Source organism: Xenopus tropicalis, chromosome 1 (genome assembly GCF_000004195.4).
Source record: "Xenopus tropicalis strain Nigerian chromosome 1, UCB_Xtro_10.0, whole genome shotgun sequence".
In the NCBI taxonomy this organism is placed as follows: domain Eukaryota; kingdom Metazoa; phylum Chordata; class Amphibia; order Anura; family Pipidae; genus Xenopus; species Xenopus tropicalis.
This window is the reverse complement of record NC_030677.2, coordinates 161,138,188-161,164,385: the sequence shown is the minus strand read 5'-3', so window position 1 is coordinate 161,164,385 and position 26,198 is coordinate 161,138,188. Positions and strand designations below refer to the sequence as shown.

General features: G+C 39.1%; 3 protein-coding genes across 7 annotated transcripts in view; 1 reads left to right on the top strand and 2 right to left on the bottom strand.

The window, feature by feature from the left end:
• Positions 1-8,702, bottom strand: part of mphosph9 (M-phase phosphoprotein 9) — a 39,049-nt gene extending 30,347 nt beyond the window's left edge. For 3 of the 4 annotated variants that reach the window (XM_004910520.3, XM_012969044.3, XM_012969046.3), the window contains exons 1-5: positions 8,587-8,702; positions 3,152-3,270; positions 2,615-2,729; positions 1,791-1,880; positions 993-1,516 (exon numbers count right to left, since the gene is read on the bottom strand). In XM_004910520.3, the coding sequence (XP_004910577.2) occupies positions 993-1,516; positions 1,791-1,880; positions 2,615-2,729; positions 3,152-3,270; positions 8,587-8,604 (866 nt within the window). In that variant the 5' untranslated portion in view covers positions 8,605-8,702. Of the gene's footprint in view, positions 1-992; positions 1,517-1,790; positions 1,881-2,614; positions 2,730-3,151; positions 3,271-5,222; positions 5,312-8,586 lie in introns of those variants that run through there. The other variant, XM_004910521.4, reaches the window with a different exon arrangement.
• A 57-nt stretch (positions 8,703-8,759) lies between these two features.
• Positions 8,760-16,017, top strand: c1h12orf65 (chromosome 1 C12orf65 homolog). 2 transcript variants are annotated; one of them, XM_012969054.3, is made up of 3 exons: positions 8,760-8,851; positions 13,124-13,404; positions 14,790-16,017. In XM_012969054.3, exons 2-3 carry the CDS (start codon positions 13,135-13,137, stop codon positions 15,000-15,002), a joined length of 483 nt encoding a protein of 160 aa, XP_012824508.2. In that variant the 5' UTR covers positions 8,760-8,851; positions 13,124-13,134; the 3' UTR covers positions 15,003-16,017. The 2 variants fall into 2 exon arrangements, with proteins under 2 accessions (XP_012824508.2, XP_004910579.2); XM_004910522.4 differs by lacking the exon at positions 8,760-8,851 and adding an exon at positions 8,999-9,063.
• Positions 16,018-17,486: 1,469 nt separating this feature from the next.
• cdk2ap1 (cyclin-dependent kinase 2 associated protein 1) lies at positions 17,487-25,080 on the bottom strand. Its single transcript, NM_001016730.2, has 4 exons — positions 25,003-25,080; positions 22,191-22,288; positions 20,538-20,664; positions 17,487-18,411 (listed from the first exon to the last, which is right to left on the bottom strand). The coding sequence occupies exons 1-4, from the start codon at positions 25,058-25,060 to the stop codon at positions 18,344-18,346; spliced, it is 351 nt and encodes a 116-aa protein (NP_001016730.1). The 5' UTR covers positions 25,061-25,080; the 3' UTR covers positions 17,487-18,343.
• Positions 25,081-26,198: the final 1,118 nt, after the last annotated feature.

The following is a 26,198-nucleotide window of genomic DNA, read 5'->3' as shown; positions in this document are numbered from 1 at the left end:
TGGGTTCAGTTAGTGCAGTTCATGAGCATTAATGATGTGTGGGTCAGGAAGAACTGAACCCATACCCGACCCTAACCTGCAAAACCATAACCCACACCTGACCCTAACCAGCAAAATGATGCCATAATAATAACTGCACCCAACCCATACCTGCATCTTTAGTAATTAGGTTCCAAGACAGAAAAACTTATGAAGCACAGGAAAAGTGTACTTCCCCAGTCTGACCCGCAACCAAACTGAACCTGCAATGGCTGCCTAAATTTCAATCCTAACCCGCCTGACAAAACCTGTAGATCCCATGGGTTGAAGATCAACCCGCCCATCACTAATGAGCACAACTGACTCAGTATAAGTATCCAAAACCAGTGTAATTTTCTTAAAGGGCTTTCTAATTTTTTTTTACTGAGGCTTTCCAGATTTATTGGAAAAATAAAAATATTTTTAAGGATATTTTTTCCACTGGAACAACTGTAAATATTATTTAAGAGACACTACATGACTTACTAAAAGTACTGTTTTTTCCAGTATTTTTTATTTTAATTGCTTAGAGCAGTGTTTCTATTTTCAGACCACCCAAATCATATTTGGGAGTCAGATTTATGACTGCAAATTTGTGTTAGAAATAATAATATATCCCCTATTAGACTTTAATTCTATTGTTTTGATGCAGGAGGACTTTCATTTACTGGTATAACAGTTGCCCACATGTCAATGTTTGGTACCCAACACAACTGCATTCCAAGGCATTATACTATTACATTTTTTTTTTATCCTTTGCCCCACCCCCCACCAGAACAGATATGCACAGGAATCCAACAAATGTACACTATTCCAAATCCCCACTGGCAATGGTAAGGGAATGAGAAGGGGTCCCACGACCCTTAAAAAGTTCTAATTCTCAGTGATAGCAGTAAAATGCAAGTACTAAACATATTAGCAAAACTTCACAATTTCTTTGAAGACTGGAGTATTGTTGTTTTTCCAGAACTTACTTGTTTGATCTGTCATTATTCTTTCTTCTCTCTGTATTGTTAGATAAATTATGATCCATTGTAAACAGCACTTCTTTTGATGGTATCTCTGCTACTGGTAAGTCACATCTATTACTAGAGCCATGTACGCAAGGCTGATGTATGACGGGTTCTGCTCTGCATTCTTTTGAGTTATGTTTACCATGCTCCCTGCTATCCCATAGAGTATTATGGCTATAACTGGTTGAGCGAGTATTTGGTTCTGAGACTGAATGTGTTCCATAGCCACTACTAACAGATGTATTCTCCATACACTGTTCTTGCGTAATAAATGTTTTGTACTGCATATCAAGATCACCAGTCATTTGTATGGGACTGGTAGAGGCTGCTTGCATCTTGTGTTCTTCCAGATGCTCCATGTGATCATGTAAGTGTTTTGTTTTTATATTACCTTCCATTGCCAAAAGTGCATTTTCTGTGGAAGAATTGGTAGGAGATTTATTCCTCTGTGACTGGATAAAGTGTTTAAATTCATCTCGAATGATCTAGAAAGAAAGACAGAGAATAGAATTACAAGCATTTTCAAGTAACATGATTTTCATAGGGTATGCAGTCTGATGAGACATATACACATTTGCATATACCTTAATATTAATAGAACAGAATCGGAATGCTAATAATACAAAAAGCCATACAAAGCAAATAATGGAGGCCAAAACAAAAACTGGTTACATCAGGTTGCTCTTTAAAAATGCCTAAGCCAAAACAAGCAATACAGTAGCTCCAATCAAATTTATACATTCAACATCATATCCTTACCTGTATCTGGTTATTAAACTGTTCTTGTTGAGCAACAATTTGATCTTGACATTGCCTTTCCACTAGCTGAAATAACTGCCACCAACGTGCCTAAAACAGTACAAACAAAATACAGATATCATTTAAAGATAAGGCTAATGCCACACCATGCATATGGCGTATATCTTCAGCAAGCCGAAAAACACTTGCCGAAAATAGACGCCATATGCTCCTACCTGTGCCTGCACCCTAATGAATGGAATACGCTCGGGTGCAGGCACATGTAGCCGAAATATGCATAAAAAGACTTTCTATTCTCTCACGTTTTTAGGCGGATAACGGCTACATGTGCCTGCACCCAAGCATATTCCGTTTATTTGGGTGCAGACACAGGTAGGAGCATATGGCCCGTATTTTCGGGTTGCCGAAAATATACATCAGACACATGGTGTGGCATTAGCCTAACATAGAAAACCTTGTCAAATTTAACTAGTATTTAAACTTGATGCTGCAAAAAAGATCCAAGTTAATTTACTAAAATAAATATTAAATTACCAGGTGTAGTTGCCAATGGCAACCAAACAGCAATCAACTATGGATAGGTTACTACAAGTTAAAAAATTAAAGCAACGGTGTGATTGGTAACTGGTCATAAAAAAGTTTCTACTCAAATATGATTCCATGGACCAGCTGTGTCTACATGTTCCCCTCAAAAGAGGACAAACTAAAGGAAAATGCAACATTTCCTGTTCACAGAGCAATGTCCTTCAGTGACTAATGTGCACAGTTTGTCGGAACAATTCTGCCAATTCAGTAATGTTGCCCTGACTTGCTAATCGCCATACCTCACAGCTTTTCCTAGATTCTGGATCTTCTGGTTCACTGCTGCACAAATCTCTGCCGAAGGATGTATGTTGTTCATCAGATGAATAGATAACTGCAACACTGTTTTTGGCACCCCTATATTCAAAATAAAAGAAATGCACTTGGCATACAGCTAGAACATTAGAGTTTAGAGTTCTGTTTATGTGCAATATATTCCTGGTCTCCTGCCACTATATTTGGACAGACATGGGACTTACACTTTAATGTAATAAGAAAAGGAGAATTTAGGCTACACCTTCTGTTCGACTTAAAAAAACCTAGACACAAATCAGCATGTTGCTCAAATAACTCTAAGATTCTAAGAAAAAAAACATGAAGATTTGCATACAAAAACTGCACTTTGCACACAAAGTAAATGCCCATTTATATGTCGGACATTCCTTGACTATACCAACACCAACATTGCTCAATACCTTCTTGCACCTAATTACTGAGGTCCAAGGTGCAACTCATTATAAACCCCAGAGATACTCTGCATAGTAAACATGTTTACATACCAGTCATTGGAAGGATCTTCACTACTTTGCTCCACTGGAAGATCTAAAGAATCCTGTGCAGACTGATTGCCGTCTGGAGTACCCATAGTCAAACATTGCTTGTTTTCTTCAATTAGAGCCTAGGATCATACACAATGTCCAGTTAAAAAAAACTGTGTGATCAATTTGATTAATATTAATAAATCATGTCTGAAAGCAAAGGTTGTATATTACATAAAATACCCTAGCAGATTAGCCTATGTGGGCCAAATAAGTTGTACTGTAGAATACCCTGAAATAAGAATAAATCAGGAACAACAATGCTTGAAGGTCCTGGGAACAGTGATACGGTCAATAGAAAAGTTACTAAAGGTGAGATCACAATGGCTAAACACTTTTTCTAAAAAGGGCAACAAGTCTTACAATTAAGATGGCAAGTTTTTAAAAAAAAATAGTTTCATCAGAATGCTACATTATTGCAACACAAATCAACACGACACAAAATGCCTAGAGGTTTTAACTTAGTTTATCCTGTTATTAATACCAACTGTTTATCTATATTTACAGAAAATTATGTTCCTGTGCCAGTGAAAGCTAATGTTACCACCTTCCTTTAGTTGTGTAGATCAATTTCTATATCTTTGTTATAAGAGGGACCTGCTTTTTCAAACATGTTTTCTTTAACTGGTCATTTCTTTAACTGGTAAGATAAAAAATTGTTATTGTTGGTATTTTTCTGTAATTTACTATTATATAATGGACTCTTTGTCAACTGGCATCAAATATGAACTACAACAACGCGTTGTGTAATCTGCATAATTGTGAAGGGGGACGCCGACTCTCCCATGCCCCCCCCCCCCCCCAAATGATGCGTTTATGTATACAGCTCACCAGTGTTGGACTGGGGTGTATGGGGCCCAATAGGGTTGCAACCTCAGGGGCCTCCCACCCTACATTTGCCTAAGGTTTATGGTACATATGACAGAAAAAGAACAGATCTGTCCTGCACCCATCCCATATACAAAGTGACAAAAATGCTAATTAGATCAACCTGTTACTGCACACATGGGGGTAGGTTTAGGGGTTTATTGTCTTACAGAAATCCATCTTTTCCCATCACTTCACATAAGCAACAGATGCAGGATGGACTGTATTGTTTCTCTGCTGGCATATGCACATTTTTTTAAAATCCCTTGTGCCATAAACCTCACAGTGTAATAGCATTAAAAAGATGAGATGATTTGCCATTACATTTCTAACTAATGTAGTTTCTCAAACACAACCCTAGGAATAAGAATGTGAGCCTCACAGCTGCCACATGCTGATCTTAAGACCTTGTTTGATCAATTAAGACCAATGGGTGCCTTTATAATACATCAAAGATGGAAAAATGCTAGAAGTTTACAGCTTTTTGGAAATGTTTCAAACTTTGCTTTTATATAAAAACTTCACAAATGTTTCATACACTGACACAAAGGACAAATAGTTGCAGTTATTATACCATGTTTATAAAGAACTGCAGCACCAGGTTCAAGCAGAACATCACTGAAATGTATCACTTTATTTCCCATTAGATGCAAAAGATCTTCTGGGATGTTCTAATAAATAATGGGATTTCAGTAACATTTTACAAATCATGTGGAATTTCAATCCAACGTCCCCTGACTACACAAGAAACTATAATGCTCTTTGAACAGACATTTCCAACACAGAATCCACAGGATATTAAAAGTCACAGTGTATAAATGTAATACAGAACCCATTGACATAAAAGCTCTATATGCAGAGATGTCTGAGACTGTTGCCTCTGTGCCACTACAAAGTCGCATCTGCAGATACTATTTATACACCTGCCATGTTCTCCATGTGCTGTCCTGCTGGGTTACATGCCAGCTTTCTTATTTCACAAAATTCCAACTACTGTTCCGTAAAACAGATAAAAACCTATTTATTTCCACTAACACATGATGAGATAATTAAAGCAACATATTGTCTGTTAAAATTGTGCTTTATTCTTTGCCCCCGTCACATGTACTTAATAAACCCGTAAAAATTGCAGCGGAAACGTCACCCATCTCCTTCCACACCTTACCTACTGCCAGCGCAAGCATCCGCCGCCAAGTTATGCAGTATGCCAGCGCTAAGGAAACCCCGCCTACTGAGGACGACCTCCGGGCTTTGCCTACTGTTGTTGACGTCAAATCCTATATTACAATTGGTTACCCCAAATGTCTATCAGTTTCCTGGGCGAGCCTAAATGCAACCACGCTAGTTATGTTACCGGCGCGAATAACGGGTGAAGTGATAAACTACAACCAGGAGTCGGTCTTCTGTAACGCTGTCAGGAGAATTTTGTGTTTTATTTCATGCAGTTACATTTTGTAATTGTGAGTGTGTGACTACGCGCCTGCTAATAAACTATCCGTAGGGAGTTCCAGGATAGAATGCGGGAGTGCTGCGGCCACCATGAGCGGGTTATCATGAAAGAAATAAAATAACGGGCGCGTCTGTATTTACTGAATGCAGCGTCAGCAGCTCAGAGGCCTGTAAGTGCCCCGGGATACAACAATAAATGCTATGGGGATAGGCATAAGGAGCCCCCACGAACACAGGCAATGTGCCTTGTGCTGCACAGATGTTCAGCGGAAGATAAAGGGTCTCCCATTAAATGGCGAAGGTCTGTTCTCTAGAGTGACACGTGAGAAGGAACATACAGACAGTAGAAGCCCATCAAATATTAAAAACAATAAGATGCATAAATGTTTAATAAGTGCCCCTCCTTTCCTCTATAGACTGCTAAGGAACAGAAATCTGCATGCCTAGCAGCTGCTCCTATGCATACTAAGCTATGCCAAATAACTAGATCTATTATTTGTACAATAGTTCTACCTATGTAAAACATATGCAATATCCATTGCTGATTCAGTGCCTCCACAATTTTAAACACCTATGTGGCTGCATGCCCCAACTTTTTTAAAGGGGCAAATACCTCTTGCATAACATGAGTTCAATCAATAGAACTTGTGCCAAACATACTTTTTAGCTTTAGTTTTAATGATGTGTAGGAGGGCAAAGGTTTTGTCCATCTTTAATTAGTCCCCAGAAGGTTCAATACAACCAAGGGCTGGCCCTGGTGTCAGTATTTCCCTAGCAGTTCTGTAATTGGTAAGAGGAGCCTGGTGCCTTTAGTCTTTAAGAGGGTGGGGGTTCACAATATGTCCTGTTTCTTTGGTTTCTACTTGCTGATGCCGGAGTCCCTAAGATAGGAGGCATCAGTAGAAGTAGCTAGTGTCAGGAAAGATTCTGTAAGAAATCATTCTGGGAGAGTTAGGCTAAGGGTAGTTTCAAGAGCAGCCAGAGGCTCCAATGAGGAATTAGTAATCTGTCATATGGAAGTGGAAACTGGACACTTGTTAGTGTGTCCTAACACTGGTTGTAACTAATGCCCTGCCTGTGGCCAATGTCATGGAGGAAAGTAACTATCTGATGTGTTTGTGAAGTGACTGTATTCTGTGCCCTTTTGAAGTATCATCAAAGAGACTTTTTGATCCAGCAAATAAATAGTTCATCTTTGTTTTAAAGAACCACTGGCAAGTTATTCAAGGGTGTGATGTAAGGGTGGTTAACCCTTCCGCCATCCTACAGTGAAGGCCCATCTATGAGACAAATTCCATGTAAAGTGTTCTCTACAGAGAGTTGTGGGCCTCACCAAAACTAAGCTGGGTAAGAATAGGCAGTGTCCTCTGTACCAAAGGGTGGCACAGCATCAGTACATTCCAAAATAGTGTTACAAATGCAAAATCTATTTTTCATCCCAAACCCTATTAGTTCAACTCTTGTTAAACAAGGGGGTGTACTGCCCCTTTAACCCCACAACTCTGTTCACCCATATTCTGTGACTGTGGAGACTGTAAAATGAACCAATTACTGCAATGGCACATGGGACAATTCCAACTGTTTTGCCACCTGAGCAATTAGTAACTCAAAAAGGGGACAACACTCAAATTTGCCCACTATTTACATATTTGGCAATCAGAAATACTTGCTTATCAGGTCAATGAGAATCTATGACTGCCACGTTTCTGAGCAACTGAGTGACTTGCTCTGTTAGGTGTTACTAACCAATACACGTTACCGACCAATGGGGTTTTTCAAATAAAGTTATTTACATAATTTGTATCAATATACTTTAGAATTGTTTTGCCTGCAATAAGGATTAGTTATTAATGAACTTAGTAAGGATTGTGTACAAGTTACTATTTTATTATTACAGAAAAAAAGAAAGTCTTTTTAAATATATGAATTACTTTATTATAATGGAGTCTATGGCAGATGACCATTCAGTCATTCGGAGCTTTTTGGATAATGGGTCTCTGCACAGGGATCCTATACCTGTACATTTAAATCAGTGTTGTAGTTAAAGTGTAAATGAGTTCCACATCAGTAATATATTTATATGTAGAACTCTTGTACCGTTTTCTGTACCATGCTGCTGTTTTGGAGGCTGCCAAAATGACAGAATGTGACGAACTGTACTCTAACACAGGGATCCTATACCTCAGGCGTTGGTATATTTTACTCTTATTAATGTATTTAGCTATAATAGGTTTTGGTATTTTGTCTACTAACGTGTTCCCTTTTGGAATGTGACACTGTCTCACTCTGATACCGATGTAGATTGTACATTTTGAAACTGTGACAACTCTTGCTTGTAGAAGAGAAAGATTTGGTCATTTTGGTCAGGCAACAAATCTATTTTACTTTTATTCATATAGGTGTGTGATTTGTTTTATCAGCCATGTAACTGTCAGTGCCTGTTTACTAACATTTGAAACTCTCTCTACACACACAGATTTCAATGTGTTTTTCATAGTGTCCTTTTGTGAGTGGTTGTTTTTTGCATAATCTACTAATCCACAATTCTATTTTTTTTCTAACTGAAAGACACGCATACATTTTTCAGTTCTCAAAAAGACTTTTACCATTACAGTATTGTCTATTATGAGCTAACATTGTGTGTCTCACAAGAAAAGGTTTTTGGTGACATTTTAAATAAATATTTTAACAAAATACTCCAATGGTGGCACAGATGTTTCAATTAAATCTGCTCATTGCTACAGGGCATTATTTACTTGGGAGTCATCTGTATGGGAATGGTCCAATGATTGGCACCCTTACATACTGGCACCGCCTGGATTGGTACTTTTAAAGAGAAAGGGCACAGCGGGTTCTTACCTAATATCGGGGTCATAAAGACGAATACGTAGACTAGTGCCACATTCCAAAGGGAACACGTTATTAGACAATACACCAAAACCTATTATAGCTAAATACATTAATAAGAGTAAAATGGTTAAGAGTGTGAATGAAGAGAGAATATATTTCCCCTTAATAGCTCACTCTGACCTCACCGTCACAGCCAGGCATCTTATTATTATTATCTTCTCCTCACCCACCTGATTGTCCCACGCCATGTCGCGATCCCACACGCACAGCCATCAGTAAAAGCCTTCAAAACACTTTCAATACAACGTTTTCCTGCATTGTCAAAATTGTCATCTGTCAATAAAGTTGGGCGAGGGAAAAGGCTACAGGAGGCTGCCAACTGGAAGCGTCACAGTAAAACCTGCAGCGGATTGGCTGTCCAGGAATTTCAAATACTAGCACTTCATTTTTATGAATCGTGTTTTGTTCGCAACTGCACAAGGTTATTCGTAGAAGGTACATGTTTGTAAAGTACTGTCAACGTTTCAATAAATGTTCCATGGCGGTAGTAATGTCTTATACATGCATGTATACGTTTGGAACTCTTAAGTTACCCTTACACAAAATGTCTGCCGTGTCTTCTGATTCCGCCTCATGTGACCCTATAAAACAGGTAGTTGCGTAAAGTGTTGTGCGCGTGCGCCATGTGTTGGTTGCTCGTTTGAGGGGTATGCTGCTTTATTGTTTTACTTGTTTTAGATATGAATCACTAAATAGTTGTATCTGCAATTGTACCCAGCATTTTATCCTTTACGTTAGAAGATAAGAGAAGGAATGTCGTTCTTGATATGATGCTGAGTGTAGGGATGCCAGTAGTTTCTGAATGTTTTATTAGCTGTAGAAGCTACAAGCAGAAGCTACTAAGCCCAAGCTAAAATGGCAGCTGCTATAAGAAACAAAGAAATGGAGCTTCTAGGGCTGTTTACTCAGCTTTCTACAGAATAAATATAGCGTTCTAACTTGCACTACTGTGACCAGGGCCGGAACTAGGGGTAGGCAGAAGAGGCAGCTGCCTAGGGCGCAATGATTAGGGGGCGCCAGGCAGGAGCCTCTGCTGCCTACCACTAGTTCCCCTACTTTGCCATTGCCCCCGCCGCTAATGACAAGCGGCGGGGGCAATGACCCACGGCATCGCACCCCCCCCCCCCCCCGAACTGCGCATGCGCGCCAACGGAGGGGGCGAGGTGGCCGACCGGGTTGCCTAGGACGGCTTGGCCCGCCCCTGACTGTGACTAACCTATTCGCAATGAAATGCCAAAATGCGTTTCCTTCTCCTTTAAATGTAAACACAACTAAAATGTAGCTGAATTGCAGTGGGATAGGACCCCATGGCAGCCACGCTACTGCAGCCAGAACAGCCAATGTCTTGAGACATTCACCAGTGAGTTCTGCAGACAGCATTTCAGGGCAATATTCGTTTTTCATGAAGGTGTGAAAATTTAGAAAAATCCAAAATACTTCACTGTGCTCTGGTAACATTGCAGGCTATGCTATCTTGATAACATGAAGGCTGTAGCTAGCCCCTTTGATGTCTGTGTAACCCTGGCAAGGTACTGCTCTTGCTTCATGACTGAACCACCTCAGCATGTTAGCCACTTAGATTATAACATTTTATTTGCTTCTTCATGGTACTAGCATACCTTTCCTGTTTATTTCGGGGGTCTCTCAAATAAACACAGCATGAACTCACCTGTTTAAACATAGGGGCTGATTCACTAAAGTGCGATAAAATTTATCGCACGCTTTTTTGCATTAAATTAGTCACGATTCACCATAGTATTATCGCCTGCGTTATTTTTCGCACTGAAAAGAATACGATCGCATGATTCACAATCACTTAGGCGCGCTAAATATCGCATTAGGCTATGCGAAAATTAACACCTACTACAGGCAGGCGATAAATTATAGAAAAGTACAGTAAATGAGTTTTTGGCAATAAAATATGGACTTACAGTGTTATTTATTCAAGTATGTGTCTTTTTACTAAATTTTACTAAAGTCTTGGCATGTATGGAATTTCGCTACTAATATACAGTACTATAGCGGTGAATATTTAGTCGCCAAAATATACAGTACTATAGCGGTAAATATTTAGTTGCCAAAATATACAGTACTATAGCGGTAAATATTTAGTCGCCAAAATATACAGTACTATAGCGGTGAATATTTAGTCGCCAAAATATACAGTACTATAGCGGTAAATATTTAGTTGCGATAATATACAGTACTGTAGCGGTAAATATTTAGTCACGATAATATACAGTACTGTAGCGGTAAATATTTAGTCACGATAATATACAGTACTGTAGCGGTAAATATTTGGTCGCCAAAATATACAGTACTATAGCAGTGAATATTTAGTCGCCAAAATATACAGTACTATAGCAGTGAATATTTAGTCGCCAAAATATACAGTACTATAGCAGTGAATATTTAGTCGCCAAAATATACAGTACTATAGCAGTGAATATTTAGTCGCCAAAATATACAGTACTATAGCAGTGAATATTTAGTCGCCAAAATATACAGTACTATAGCAGTGAATATTTAGTTGCCAAAATATACAGTACAGGTATAGGACCCATTATCCAGAATGCTCGGGACCAAGGGTATTCCGGATAAGGGGTCTTTCCGTAATTTGGATCTCAATACCTTAAGTCTACTAAAAAATCAATAAAACATTAATTAAACCCAATAGGACTGCTTTACATCCAATAAGGATTAATTATATCTTAGTTGGAATCAATTACAAGGTTCTGTTTTATTACTACATAGAAAAAGGAAATCAGTTTTAAAATTCTGAATTATTTGATTAAAATGGTGTCTATGGGAGACGGGCATTCCGTAATTCGGAGCTTTCTGGATAACGGGTTTCCGGATAAGGGGTCCGATACCTGTACTATAGCAGTGAATATTTAGTCGCCAAAATATACAGTACTATAGCGGTAAATATTTAGTCGCCAAAATATACAGTACTATAGCGGTGAATATTTAGTCGCCAAAATATACAGTACTATAGCGGTAAATATTTAGTCGCCAAAATATACAGTACTGTAGCGGTGAATATTTAGTCGCCAAAATATACAGTACTATAGCGGTAAATATTTAGTCGCCAAAATATACAGTACTATAGCAGTGAATATTTAGTCGCCAAAATATACAGTACTATAGCAGTGAATATTTAGTCGCCAAAATATACAGTACTATAGCAGTGAATATTTAGTTGCCAAAATATACAGTACTATAGCGTTAAATATTTAGTCGCCAAAATATACAGTACTATAGCGTTAAATATTTAGTCGCGATAATATACAGTACTGTAGCGGTAAATATTTAGTCACGATAATATACAGTACTGTAGCGGTAAATATTTGGTCGCACAAAATACATTACTAGGTATAATAATTATAGAAAAGTACAGTAAATGAGCTTTTGGCAATAAAATATGGACTTTGCAGTGCTATTTATTCAAGTATGTGTTTCCCCTAGAGTGACACAGCCGCCAGTTTGCAGGGAAATGGTCATTTTTAATACAGTAAATTTCCGCAAGTATTGGCGTGTACGGCTAACATGGTGTGCGTTCATTCGCACGACTATTTATATGCGGCTACAAGTGATGAAATGTTTCGCCTGGCATGGATTTGCAGCGAATTTTTTCATGCGTTTCCCAAAACAATCTGCCAATGGCAAAACGCATGAAAAAATTTGCCACGCAAAAAATCACCGCACGTCCAAAAATTTACACAAGCGTCAAAAAATAATAGTCGCGGGCAACAATTTTTTTGCCTGCACAACATTTTTGCCGTTTCGTGGATCTTTCTAAACATTTGCTAATTTTTCACCAAAGATAACCAGAACACATTTGCTCATCACTAGTGGCTACTATTTATAAGCATCTACTATTTATATGCGGCGACAATTTATATACACTATTTCTAAGCTACTATTCATATCCGGCGACTATTCGTGTGCGTTATTTAGCGCATGTACCGTCAAATACTGCTTGAAAATAGTCATCGCGAGTTAAATAACGCATGCAATATCGCGCGTAAAATAGCGCAAGTATGCTTATAGTGAATCGTGTGAAAAGTCGCGAAAATTTAGACGCGATAAAATTTTTACCGCACGCTATAAATAGCGCACATTTTATTGCACTTTAGTGAATCGGCCCCATAGTCTCCGTAAAGATGAAGAGACAAGTTAAAGCAATCATATGTTTTCTCTGTTAGTTTGCTAGAATTTTAGCAGAATGGAGCACTAGTTTACTGTAGACTGGTACAGGATAATAAACTGCCTCTTTGACATGCAAATCTCTAAATATTAGCAAAAGTAGATTGATCTCAAAGAATGCTAACTATTATGTATGTATTTATATTTAGTTATATAGCACTACTAATGTATGCAGCGCTGTACAACAGAACAATATTTTAATAAACAAACGGGATCATTACAATAATAGACAAATAAATACAGAGTACAATAATGAATACAAATAAAAACTACAATTGCATTAAAGATTCTACAAAGCTAAGAGACAAGAGGATGGAGGCCCCTGCCCCATAGAGCTTTCAATCTAAAATATACTTCCTAAATAACCAAGAACACAGTATATGATCTGTTTGATGATGAGTTGTCCTTGTTTTATACCATAGACGTTTTTACAGTAGTGTGTTATCTGTGTTTACCAGTTATTAAAGATTTAAACCTTTGTTTCTGTATTGTCTATAGCTTTGTAAACCATGAGAACTGCAGCCATGTTGTGTTTGACTAAATTATACCCATCTTGGAAAACCTGGGCTTCTGGGAATCAGCTAAAATTTCTTCACCCATGGAATGGTGGCATTGTAATACAAGCTGTAGGAAAGAAAGATTATTTTGATCTACTGGATCTCGATGAGAAAGATCTGGAAGAGCAGTTTGTTCGAGGACATGGTCCAGGAGGTCAAGCAACTAATAAAACAAGTAATTGTGTTGTGCTAAAGCACATTCCTTCTGGGATTGTTGTCAAGGTAATGCGTTTTACTTTCTTTTTATCTTTTAAGAGCAGGGTATAAACTATAGTATTCTTACAGTATAGTGATAAATTGATGGACAGACGTTCTGAATTACAGGAATGCCATCTCCCATAGACTGCATTTTAATCAAATAATTTACATTTTTAAAAATAATTTCCTCTTTCTCTGTAATAATAAAACAGTACCTTGTACTTGATCCCAACTAAGATATAATTAATCCTTATTGGAGGCAAAATAATCCTATTGGGGTTATTTAACATTTAAATGATTTTTTAGTCGACTTATGGGCTTATTTTTCAGTTTTTGAGTTTGTGAATCCGAATTTGTTTCACTTAATGTGATAAACTTGCATATCCGAGATATTTATTAATGTGGTAAACTTGTGCAATAAAAAAACTCAAATACCTCAAATTTTCGAGTTTATAAACTCAAATAAAACTCGAAAATTTGAATATCTCAGATTGATAATATGGCTTAACTTTGCCTAGGACAACACCTATTGACTTGTATAGAAACTAGCAAGCTTTTAGATGGTGAATTTTTACATTTGAGTTTTCAGGTTTTATTTGCACTAAATTAATACCAGACATTCAAGTTTTTGAACCATAATTCGAATTCAAGTTTCTTTAGCACAATAAATCTCCCCCTTATGGCTCTGGCACACGGGGAGATTAGTCGCCCGCGACAAAACTCCCTGTTTCCCGAAATCGGCGAAAAAGACTCGCGAGGCTTTTTCTGCGATTTGCGCGAAATCGCGCCGCCGCTTGTGCCATCCCACCGGCGACTTACATGTTCGCCGGTGGGATGGCAGGGGAAGGCAACTCGGGGAGATTAGTCACCCGCGAACAGGGAGTTTTGTCGCGGGCGACTAATCTCCCCGTGTGTCAGAGCCCTTAATGTATGGAGATCCAAATTACAGAAAGACCCCTTATCTGAAAAACCCCTGGTCCCAAAAGGTGAACAACCCCTTTAACTCAACTGTGCTGTGCCTACTGCAATTTAGGCGCAATTAGGTTGCACCTATTGATGCTGGGTGTGAAGGGAACCCTGAAGCTACTGCCTGGTCAGTGAGTGATGGTATCTCCAGGGTTCCCCTGCATCAATAGGTGCAGCAGTGCCCAATTCGGGACAAAAGGCAGGAAGGAATGAGTGTCTCTGAGTACAAATATACAGATGTGCAAAATGCATATTTTGATGCAAGTTCTTTTAATGACAGTTTTTTTTAACATTCAACTGACTGAGGGGAAATTGCGGAGACCAAAACTGCACTTGCTTATGTAATTAAGCCCTATCATCTTTCCTCCTTATTTGACCTGATATATCAAAAATGTTTTGTTGATTGAGAATGAGCAAATATATTATGTATATTTTATCCATAGTGCCATCAAACCAGATCTGCTGAGTTAAACAGGAAGAAAGCACGAGAGATTCTTCAGGAAAAAATAGACATTTTTTATAAAGGAGAAAATAGTGATATTCTAAAACAAAAAGAAGATGGAGAGAGAAAAAAGCAAGAAAAGAAGAAAAAAGCAAAAGAACTTTTGGAAAAGAAGAAACAGTTAAAAGAGATGCAATATCCTGAAACCAAATAATGAACAGACGTATTAATGGGGGATGCCTAATATTTAGTCTGTGGGTAACGGTTGGATCACTATTTGAGAATCAAATGAAAGTTTGTTTTATCTGTATGTGTATGGCCAGCATAAGAGTGAGGCCAGAACATATATTGGAAAGTGCACATTATGACATTGAAAATGGGTAAATTATTTTGCACTAGCTGGGGGCTCTTTTGGAATTTTCTTCTCAAAAGCTTGCATTTGACAGTATCTTTTTACCCACTATCTTTTTATAGCATATAAATGCCAGGAACGGTTTGATGCCAGTTTGTATAGTATTACACAAACCTGTGTGGCATGTAGAGGTCCCATAATAAAAAAAAAACAAGTAATTGAGAACTTTAATTACTGAGATCAAAAATACATCTTTGCAATAAGGATAAAATTACTGCACAGTGAGGTCAAAGGGCCAAAATTACAATTCCACTTGTGTTGCTGTATATTAAAGGAGAAGGAAAGGTTAAAATGAAGTAAGCTTTATCAAAAAGGTCTATGTGAATAAACCAGTAAACACTCTCAGTAATGCTGCCCCGAGTCCCATGTGGAAAGAAACACAGTGTTCCTTTGCTTCTATTGTGTACACTTTCTTCTCTCAGCTCAAACCTCCCAGGCATGAGCATTAACCTGCACAGCTTGCTCTTCTCTCCCTCTCTCACCTACCTGCTGTAATCTGAGCCCAGAGCTATATGCCTGCCAAAGAAACAAGAGTGCAAGAAAAGGAAGTTAAGCCATACAAAGCTAATATGGCAGCTGCCTTCTTAAACACAGAGAAAGCTTCTAGGGCTGTTTACTGAGGTATGGTAAAGCATTCTACAGAATAAATATAGTGTTGAGGCTTGCACTATTGTGGCTAACCTATTGGGAAGAAATTGCATCAGTAGCTTTCCTTCTACTTTAAACCTTTTATGGCCAAAAACCAACAAGAATATGGAAAAATGCAATTAAATTGGTAAAATTTAAAAACAATTCAAAATAAAAGTTGAATAATTCAGTGTGATTTGCTTTAAAGGAGTTGTTCACCTTTGAGTTAACTTTTAGTATAATTATACTTGACCTTTTTCATGATCTGACAGAAGATGATCCGAAATGGCGCCAGATGGTGCTTTCCAACCCTACTGCACAACTCTAAATTTCTGTAGTCTGTTCAAAGACAGGGACACTTTTGACAGAAATGGGTGTTACTGGGAGGGTTTCATTCTCATTGAATATAAAAACATTACAGGGGACCTGTAACCTTAAGTAAAAAATCCAGATCCTTTTGCAACATGTTAGTTTAACAAAATAAACTTTACTTACACAGTAAAAAAAAATTAAATTTTGTTTCCTTCGGTCTTGGAATTTACAGCCACGTTAAGCAGGTAGGTGCCAATTTGTGAAAGCTGTTATTAAGTCAAGTTTTGTATCAACCCAAAATCTTGTGGGGAACCAAATGCCTATGCATATGATACACAGTTATAGACCGTGAGGAAGAAGGGGGAATATGAGGAGTGCAGTGACATCTACCAAGTGTAGAATGTAAAGTGAAAGGGATTGACTGCCCTGTCGTTGAGGCATAGGTGGCACAGGCAATATACTATTGGCAGCTTAGATTTTTAAATACAGGTATGGGATCCATTATCCGGAAACCGGTTATCCAAAAAGTTCCGAATTACAGAAAGGCTGTCTCCCATAGACTCCATTATAAGCAAATAATTATAATTTTTTCCATTTCCTCTGTAATAATTGTCATTTTCTCTGTAATAATAAAACAGAACATTGTACTTGATCCCAACTAAGATATAATTAATCCGTAATAGAGGCAAAACAACCCTATTGGGTTTATTTAATATTAAAATGATTTTTAGTAGACTTAAGGTATGGAGATCCAAATTACAGAAAGATACCTTGTCTGGAAAACCCCAGGTCCCATACCTGTACCAATATAACAGGTATATTATATTATAACAGGGATATTTTTATAAAAAAAAATGATTTGGGTTTCATTTTAATTTAGAAAGGACTTTTGTTATACAGCTTATTATGTGTGGGTTTCAGGACCTCTTTCATACATATAAGTTACATAATTACTAGGAAAAGAGAGTGCCTACCACAGAGTAAGAAAAGGGACTATTTCAAGTGAAAAACTGTTTACTAAGTAAATTTCTGGTGTTATTACAGAAAAGGAAATTGTACTATCCTTTTCTACTTCTTTCTTGGTATTTAGTCCTGGAGAAAGTGTATTTTATCTAATAAAAATGGCATAGCTACTTTTAAAGCAATGGCAATTTTTTGTAGATGGAAATATTTTCCCTTTAATAAGCATTGCAATGCTGTATACCTCCTGATGCACTCATTTGTCTCTGGAAAATGCTCACTACTAAGATAGGAAAAGCTCTTAGGTGACACCCAGTGCAAATCTAGGCTAATAATGGACTTTAAGATGAAAATCTATAGACTTATCTAAAATAAAGAGTAGTATGATTTTTTTTAGTGAAAATAAGCTTTATTACATCAAGTAATAAATACATACAAAGATGCAAATTGTTAGTTTTCATTTTTTCCAACACAGCCTTTATGTGTATATTAATTGCAGTTACGGCAGATACCTAGATCCACCTGTAGAAAAGTAAAATTTCTCATTTTTCCTTTAAATAAATCATGCATGTTGAGTGGTTAGCAAATATGTTTACAGACGTGCAAGTGCATAGGCCAGTAATATACTCCCTTTTTAATATTTCCCTAAATTTCTAACCAAAAATAAACATGACTAGTCTACCGTTTGTTTGGGCACTTTTAAAGATTTTGCAGACTCCATATATCAGAGAATCTTGTCCCAGAAAAGTGACATCAGTGACTGGAAAAAAAACAAACATTCTCAGACCTTTCAGGTGCTGCAAATATGTCTTATGACATGATAGTCTGTTGAAAACTATGAAGGATTACAGTCAATGGAGTAGATTACAAGATGATATCAAACACAAATCTATAGGCAAAAGAAGTCATGCAATGTCCTTAGAACACAAATTGAATGGTTTTAAATTGGTAGGACTCAGCTTGTGTTAATGTACAAGAATAAAATGTAAATATATTGTAACTTATAAGCAATGTAGTAGAATCCATGCACTCACTGAAAAAAGAGAAAAGAGCCAGTAATAACTCTTTTCAGTGAAAACTCTGTTTATATGTAAAAATTTTATTTTGTCTTCAGCAGCTTTTGAACAAAAATTCTTCAAAATGCATCTGATGAACCCATCTGGTTTGCAGAAAGACCACTCTGGCGGTTTCACAAATCCAAAAAGAAATAGCTGTTGGCTTCATAACGGTGGGACATGGCAGAGCTAGGATCTGGCATTACGCTCTGTTTCTGCCAAACATTCCCGCACCAAGCCCCTAGCGTGGATGATACCTGGGGAGAAAATATTTAGATTATATTGAAAGATAAAAACTAATGAGTTACTTATATAACTATGCAAGATGCTGGGATCATTGGTTCTGGTGCAATCGATAATATTATACAGTAAATTATTTGGTCATAAATTTGATGATGAACACAAACACAGCTAATACATATAATTGGTCTTATATTAGTTTAGCAACTACTAATGAAGGCTGACAAAACATGTAACATGGATTAAACTGCCACAATAAAATATATATTTTTTAATATGGTACACAAAATGAGAGCTTTTCACCTAACTGGTGACACAAGGAAGAGAATATCTTATTCTCCTTTTAGAGACAGATGTGTATTCTTATATTCTGTTAGAGCATTGACAGATGGCGCTTTGTCGCCTGCGAGAAATTGCCTCTCCCGCAGATGCCAAAGCACTCTGAAATACCCTTTGATCTGAAAGAATGGAGATCACCACATGTAAAACACTTTACATGTAGCAATCTGATTTAATTGCATGAAAGTGGCACTGCAATATGGAAAAAGGTACTATACCTACAAAATAGCTTTTTACATTTGGAAAAATACAAACAGTAAAGGAAAATAATTTATAAAACCCAAACAAAGGGCCATTATAATATTTACACTTCTTAGATCAGTGCTGTCCAACTGGCGGCCCGCGACCCCCCTCTGTGTGGCCCCCCACCTGTCTGGCTGCTTTGATGGCTTACTCTTGTGTAAGCTTTAAATGGTATCAGTACTGTCATTAACTGCCCCCCCCTGCATGGTTCTCACCTCAGATTCAGGCTGTAAACCCCCTGTATTGTTTAAATATGTAATTCCCTGTGTTGTTCACACCTTTTAATCTCTGCATTGTTCACCCCCTGCAGTGTTCACACCTCAGGCTGTAATCACCCCCATTGTTCCCCTGTTCACACCTCAGGAGCAGTAGAAACCCACAAATAATCCCTGCATACTACAAAAAGAACATATACTGAGGTGGTAATGCAATTAAAAAGTTTTTTAATATATAGTTATTGTGCAGACTGTAGGAGCAGTGCCAGCATTGTGTCACTGTAGGCTGCCTGTGTGTGCCATACACACAGGCAGCATAGAGCAAGCAGAGTATGGCACACACAGGCAGGGTAGGGAAGGCAGAGTATGGCACACACAGGCCAAGTTTGGCACAAACCAGCCAAGAATGGCACACACAGTGAAAGTATGGCACACGCAGGCAGGGTAGGGCAGGCAGAGTATGGCACACACAGGCAGGGTAGGGAAGGCAGAGTATGGCACACACAGGCAGGGTAGGGCAGGCAGAGTATGGCAAACACAGGCAGGGTAGGGCAGGCAGAGTATGGCACACACAGGCAGGGTAGGGAAGGCAGAGTATGGCACACACAGGCAGGGTAGGGCAGGCAGAGAATGGCACACACAGGCAGGGTAGGGCGGGCAGAGTATGGCACACACAGGCAGGGTAGGGAAGGCAGAATATGGCACACACAGGCAGGGTAGGGAAGGCAGAGTATGGCACACACAAAGGCAGGGTAGGGCAGGCAGAGTATGGCAGGTTTTTGCTGTACTACAACCATTAATATGGGTATGGTCATGTGATAACATGGGTGTGGTTTCAAGTGGGTGCAGTTTCAAAAAGGGGAGTGGTCAAAACTGGCTTCCATTATCGGCCCTCCACTACGTAGGTCGGAAAAATTCTGGCCCTCGGTACAACAGAAGTTGGACAGCACTGTCTTAGATGATAAAAATAGTATTCCCATCATAAACAATAAGCACATCATGATATGATGCATGACTTTTTACTGTGAGGAGGACTTTGAACAAGTGTTTTTGTTTACAGCGTAGCGTTTTGTTTTTTTTTTGGAAGAAGATGCAATGGCCTGGTAAAATGTGCTCTGGTCCAGCACTGGCAATATAGACAAGGATGATACCACAGCGTTCTACTGACAAGTCCCCTGAGCTGGTGCATCTCTTTGCAAAGAGAAATGCTAGCCCTGGTTCCAAGCTTACAAATAAGGTTCTCTGGACATACCCAACAAATCAACCCCCCAGATAACTAATCTTTCATTGTTATTTAATAAGAAAACAACGAAATATAAATGACATGGAAAATATATTATTCTTACCTCTTTTAAGTCTCTCCATAGCACTTTTACTGCCAGCATATGTTGGTCTAATTTCTTTACCCAGCTCTTCAATTATGGCAAGAAGCTCTGCATACTTGCTCTGAGGTACCTGGTTACTATTAGAAACCTACAATAAAAGATTCCAGATGTGGTCAAGTAAAAAACAACCCACTAGTCATTAATGGGTGTTATGCACAAGCAAATAAACCGATATTCAACTGGTCATTCACACTGTTGGCTAAATAGCACTGCTTTGTTCACAAGCCTGATGTCTCTAAAGAGCATATCTGAGCAGAAGTGAAAGAAATCCTTGGATCTCCTCACATCTCCAAACTTTATTCTTACCTTCCTCCCATGTTACATTAATAAAGCTTTGAATTAGGCGTTATATCCATGCTCCTATTTTTATATTGGATAAAAAGCCCCACCCATGCATGTTCCTGGTTTTTAAGGGCTGTCTTTTTATATTTAATTTTGAAATTTCACATGGGGCTAGCCATATTCTTTATTTTCCAGGGTGCCACAGCCATGTGACCTGTGCTTCAGTCACACTTTACTGCTGAGCTGGAGTGATATCACACCCCTCCCTCGTTTGGCAATGTTGCCAAGCGAACGGATCTTCTCCCGATATCCCCCACCTACAAACCTTTTCGTGTCTACACATCTGATTTAGATCTGATTTAAGTGTGAGACTCGGGGCTATAGCACCCGACTCCTGATATTGGTCGGGCAGGCCCGTCGGTAGTGCCCATACATGGGCCGATTAACTGCCGAATCGTCTAAGGGACCGATATCGGCAGCTAGAATCGGCCCGTGTATGGGGACCTTGAGAAATCTGGCTTGGGACTCCTCCAGTTACATGGGAGTAAGAGAAACAATAGTTTTCCTGAATGCAGTTCTAATATGAAGCTCTGGCTCTTTCTGAAAGCTTAGACTCACACAATGCACTGAGATGGCTGCCTACACACCAATATTACAAGTAAAATAAAAATACATTTGTTGGTTTAAGATGATATTCCCGGAGATATTGCTCTCTTGAAAACCTGTGCTAAAAAGCAAATAATACAGGAAGGCAAGAAGAAGTATGAAAGGGAGAGGTATTGTTTTGTAAACTCACTCTACAGCCTGTAAAGTTCCCTCTACTGCCCTTTGTTTTTTTATTTGCTTTCCCCAAAATCATTTTTAGAAATCAGGAACCAGGCAGAGTAAAAATGTTTGTAGGTTTGTTTCTGCTTTAAACCGGAAGTAAAAGCAGCTTCTGGGACCACAATTCATAATAGCATCTGCATTGTTAATTGATGTTTCTCTTCCTATTCCAGCTGACATAAATTTATATTCACAACTGACAAAGCTCACTATAATGCTGTCAACAATTGCTGACTTCTGGTTAAGAGAAGAGATAGCATTGAGAGCTATTAAGGGAAATGGTGCCCGATCACCCTAATTCAAATAAATACAGCAGGGCTAGGAAACACGTTTAGGGTAAGAACCGACATGGCGGTTCAGTCACCCGCTTTCCATTGGCAACAAGAGCAGTCGCCGGTGGAAAGCAAAGAACTACCTCTCATAGAGCTGGCATAATATCAGTGGTGGAAAGCCCTTCAAATTGCTTTGTTTTCCGAAGTTGTAAATAAGTAAGTACATTTGCTTTACCTGTGTATATCCTAAAGATGGAGGTCCGTAGTCATTAACTAGCTGCCTGTACTGTGCAGTCGATGCCATACTTGTCGAAGGGGAGTGAGCACTTCCAGCTGTTGAAAAGAACACGTAGGATTTTTACTATAGTAAGAAAGTTATGCCAGAATTGCTTCTATAATGATTTGTTTTTAATAACATGAAGTTGAATGAAATCCATATAAATGTATTCTTTAGCGAAGAATGAAGATGTTACTTACTGCATGCAAGGAACGTTTTTTGTTGTTTATTAGCATGTAAGAATAAAAGTTGGAACTGACAGGTTACTTCCCACTGCTGAAATATTCTCCATAGACAATACCCTTTTGTATAGCTTGTATATGTAGAAAACATCAGATGGCATTACAAGTACACAGAGCCCCAAACAGTATAGTGGTCAGTTGTTTAATGCACACTTATTTAATTTGAATTCCCTTGATAAAGGACTTTCCAACGTTTTGAAACCAAGTCCTTTGCAAAGGGGATTCAAGGGGATCTGATTTTTTGTTATTTTTTTCCTCCCTTCCTCATACCCCTATGCCACCGCTGCCCTCCTCAACATGGTCTCAGATGAGTCTCTTCTGTGTAAAGAAAATTCAAGATGGCTATTCACTCCACTTTGGAACCCACGGCCATCTTGGATTTTTAACAGGTGGACTCTTCACAAGCTGGCAGACAGAAAGTGAGTGCACCAAAAGCTTAAGGAATGAAAGAAAAGATGGAAATTGCACTACTCGTGTTCTGCTTGTGCAAGTTTAGTGTAGGAAATGCTTCCAGTCTATAAATGGGTGTTTATTTTATTGGTCTTTTTTTACATTTTATTGTGTCCCCACAGTCACCCAAGCTAGAGTCTCTACGCCATTATTTGGGATTTGTCAACACTATATTTTATTAATAAGACAATAAAAAAAAATAATACCCAGCGTATCCCTTCGAGTACCAGGGCAGAGTAAGGGGACATAGCTGGTGAGATGCCTTATAGGGGTTGCATGTGTTCCACCCATACAGGTAATGGGATAATAAATGGAAGCATAACACTGGGTGGGGGGAACTGCCATTGATAATAGCATACTGGCCATGTAACTTTGCTACTAGTATTTAGAATGTGCAAGTGTAGGTAATGCTTTCAATCTATCCACTGATCTTACGGACATGTCTGGAGTTAATGGAATGCTTACTGGACATTTTCCAGCAATCTTATTTGCTAATCCCCCCCCCCCATCCATTTAGCTCACATACGGAGCACTGGGGACAGGACGCACTGAAGTTTTCTGTGCGTCCTGTCCCCAGTGCTCTGTATGTGAGCAAAGTTCAGGTGTGGCCGCCGCTAAATTTGTGCCATCCTAGGTCTGAGCCATTGTTGCCTCGCCACAAATTCAGGCCTGGTTAATAGAGTGCTAATTGCCCATTTCCATAGTGATTATACTGGCACAGCTGGGGTTCATATGCTAATTATTTTTTGTCGTAATTATACTGGCACATCTAGGGTTAATATGCCCTTTATTTTACTTTGGAATTTATGTTGGCATGTCTGGAGTTCATATGCTCATTATCCATTTTCTCTAGTTATGGCATTTTCTCTAATTGTGGCACGTCTGGGTTACATTTTGGTAAAATGGATGTGGTATATATGTGTGTGGCCAAAAGTGGCGACGGTTTAAACACTGTGAAACAGGGCGGAAGGGGCCCACTACCATCCTGCTAGGTAAAACGGCCCTGCCTGCAGCTCACTGAAACTGGCTGGAAATATTCCTATTGCAAATACAATTTCTATTGATTTATGGAACAAGCTTTCCAGTGTTGTACAGCTATCTATTAGGGCTATTATGTCAGTTAGAATATAACCCCGCTTTATATTTAATATTCCTTGTTCCACAGACTCCACCATGCCCAGAGATATGAATCCCAATGGCATTTTAATTGCACAGCTTGTAAAAATGCAAAATCAGCTTTAACACATCACCAACCATTTTTAACAATAAAAATGGAAAATGAGATTCAAATACATGAACGCTCCCTGCCTGTGCTCTCTCTCTCCAAATACAAACCATGCCTCTCTGTATACACCTGGTAGCATATAATGATCCTATTATTCTCAAGTTCTCAAGTGTGGATACAGCTTCGCAGACATTTATCAGCACAATAGCTTGAGATCCCAGTACTGCCATAAAGCAACCAACCCTCATGCTCTTTTATCAACAATGACCAATTTGTGCTATGCATAACAATGCTTATTAATTTAAGGCAGAGTTTGTTACATGAGTTATAAATCTGCCAAACATTAATAATACGGGAATGAATCAATTATAAGATGTAAGATTTTCCTTTATTCGCCAGAAGTATTCCTGTGTATAATGGTAATATGATAATAATGGACACGACCCTCCCGACAGAGACACGTTCCTAAATCAGCAGCGCCCTGCAGTTCCACTTGCTGCCAGCAGAGGCCCGCACAGTGCCTACCAGTTCCAGATCAATCAGCAGCCCTGGGGAGCCGATCATGGAGGCGCCGAAACGGACTTGATCAAAGGGCTCCTGCGGATCCATCGCTTCCCCGCATGCCACAGGGTCCCCCCTGTCCCCACAAGCACCGCCAGCCCGCCCGAACACTGCGATCGGCTCCCGCTCTGCCGAACAGCCTCCGCCAGGAACTCATATGAATGTAGCGGCCGGCACATGAACTCCGGCTCTCCCCAGGTGTCTCCATCCTGCTCCCCTCCTCTCCAATCAACTGGGCCCAAGCCCTCGCTGCCCCCTGAACAAGCTCCCCACCCCGGGTCCCCTCACTTACCCTGCAAGCCGGGGTTGCTGACGGGGTGCTGGGCGTTCGGGTTGGGCTTGTAAGACATTCCCAGAGACATGACCGCCGCCGAGAGGGGAGGAATCTGGCAACAACAACAAATAAAATGTCCTGAGATCCACTGGAGCGGCTCTTGTCTGTCTCCCTCAGACACTTTTTGTTGTTTACAGCGGCGGCACCGGCAGATATGGCGTCACATGTACTGACACCCACAATGCAATGAAGCCTCCAGCAGCCCTGTCCCTGGGCAGCCCCCCGCTCACCTCTCACCCCGGGGGGCTTATTTCTCTCATGGAAGCCAGCCGTCGCGCCAACATTAGGGCACTTTTATGCCATTTTAACTGTTTTTCAGCAGTGAATTTCGCGACACGGACATTTTCTTTCAGAAGGTCTTTTTTTTTCACTTTGAGAGGGGAAGTTGATTTTGTTCTCAGTGCAATGGGTACAATACATTTTTGTTCCCTGATCAAAGTAACCTTAAGATTTTTCACATTTTTAGTAAAGTAACTTTTTACATTTTTTTTTTTTACACTTTTTGGCAAAATTAATTACATTTTAACCATTCATTTATTTTTTATTATAGGGTGAAATATGGGTGTATTTTTGTATTCCAGAAAGTAAATAGTATTATTTATTTTAATAAAAGTGCTTGAGGGGAATTTTTATTTTTTTTGTAACTATTTTGTAAAGGCGGATATAAATTTATAAATATATGGACCTGTACCGATGACATTTTACCTGCATCCTTCCAGCTGTTTATAGTGGCACGTGGGGCATTTTGTCTGCCGCAGCCGTGTCGTGACTTGTGATGTTATTTAATGGAAAGTACCCCGGTTTACACACTGACTTCCAGGCATACACCCCCCAAAACTCTCAAGTGAGTATTTATATGAAGAGGTCTGCCTGTTGTCGCTGTGTGGGTATGAACCAAGGTACTTCCCAATAAAAGCAGCATTTTGGCTTTTCTTGTTTTTCACAGGACATCAGCACTGTTTGAACCACTTCTTGCCATTTCATTCACCGCTAGAGTGACCCAAGCTGTACATTCCTGTATATTAACACTGCCAATTTGAGGGTCTCTGTATGTTGAACTACAACTGTTTTACCCCACCAGCAAAATGTGACTGAGGCTCATAAGTGTTTAAGGTGGCCATACACGGGCCGATTCTAGCTGCTGAAATCATTCC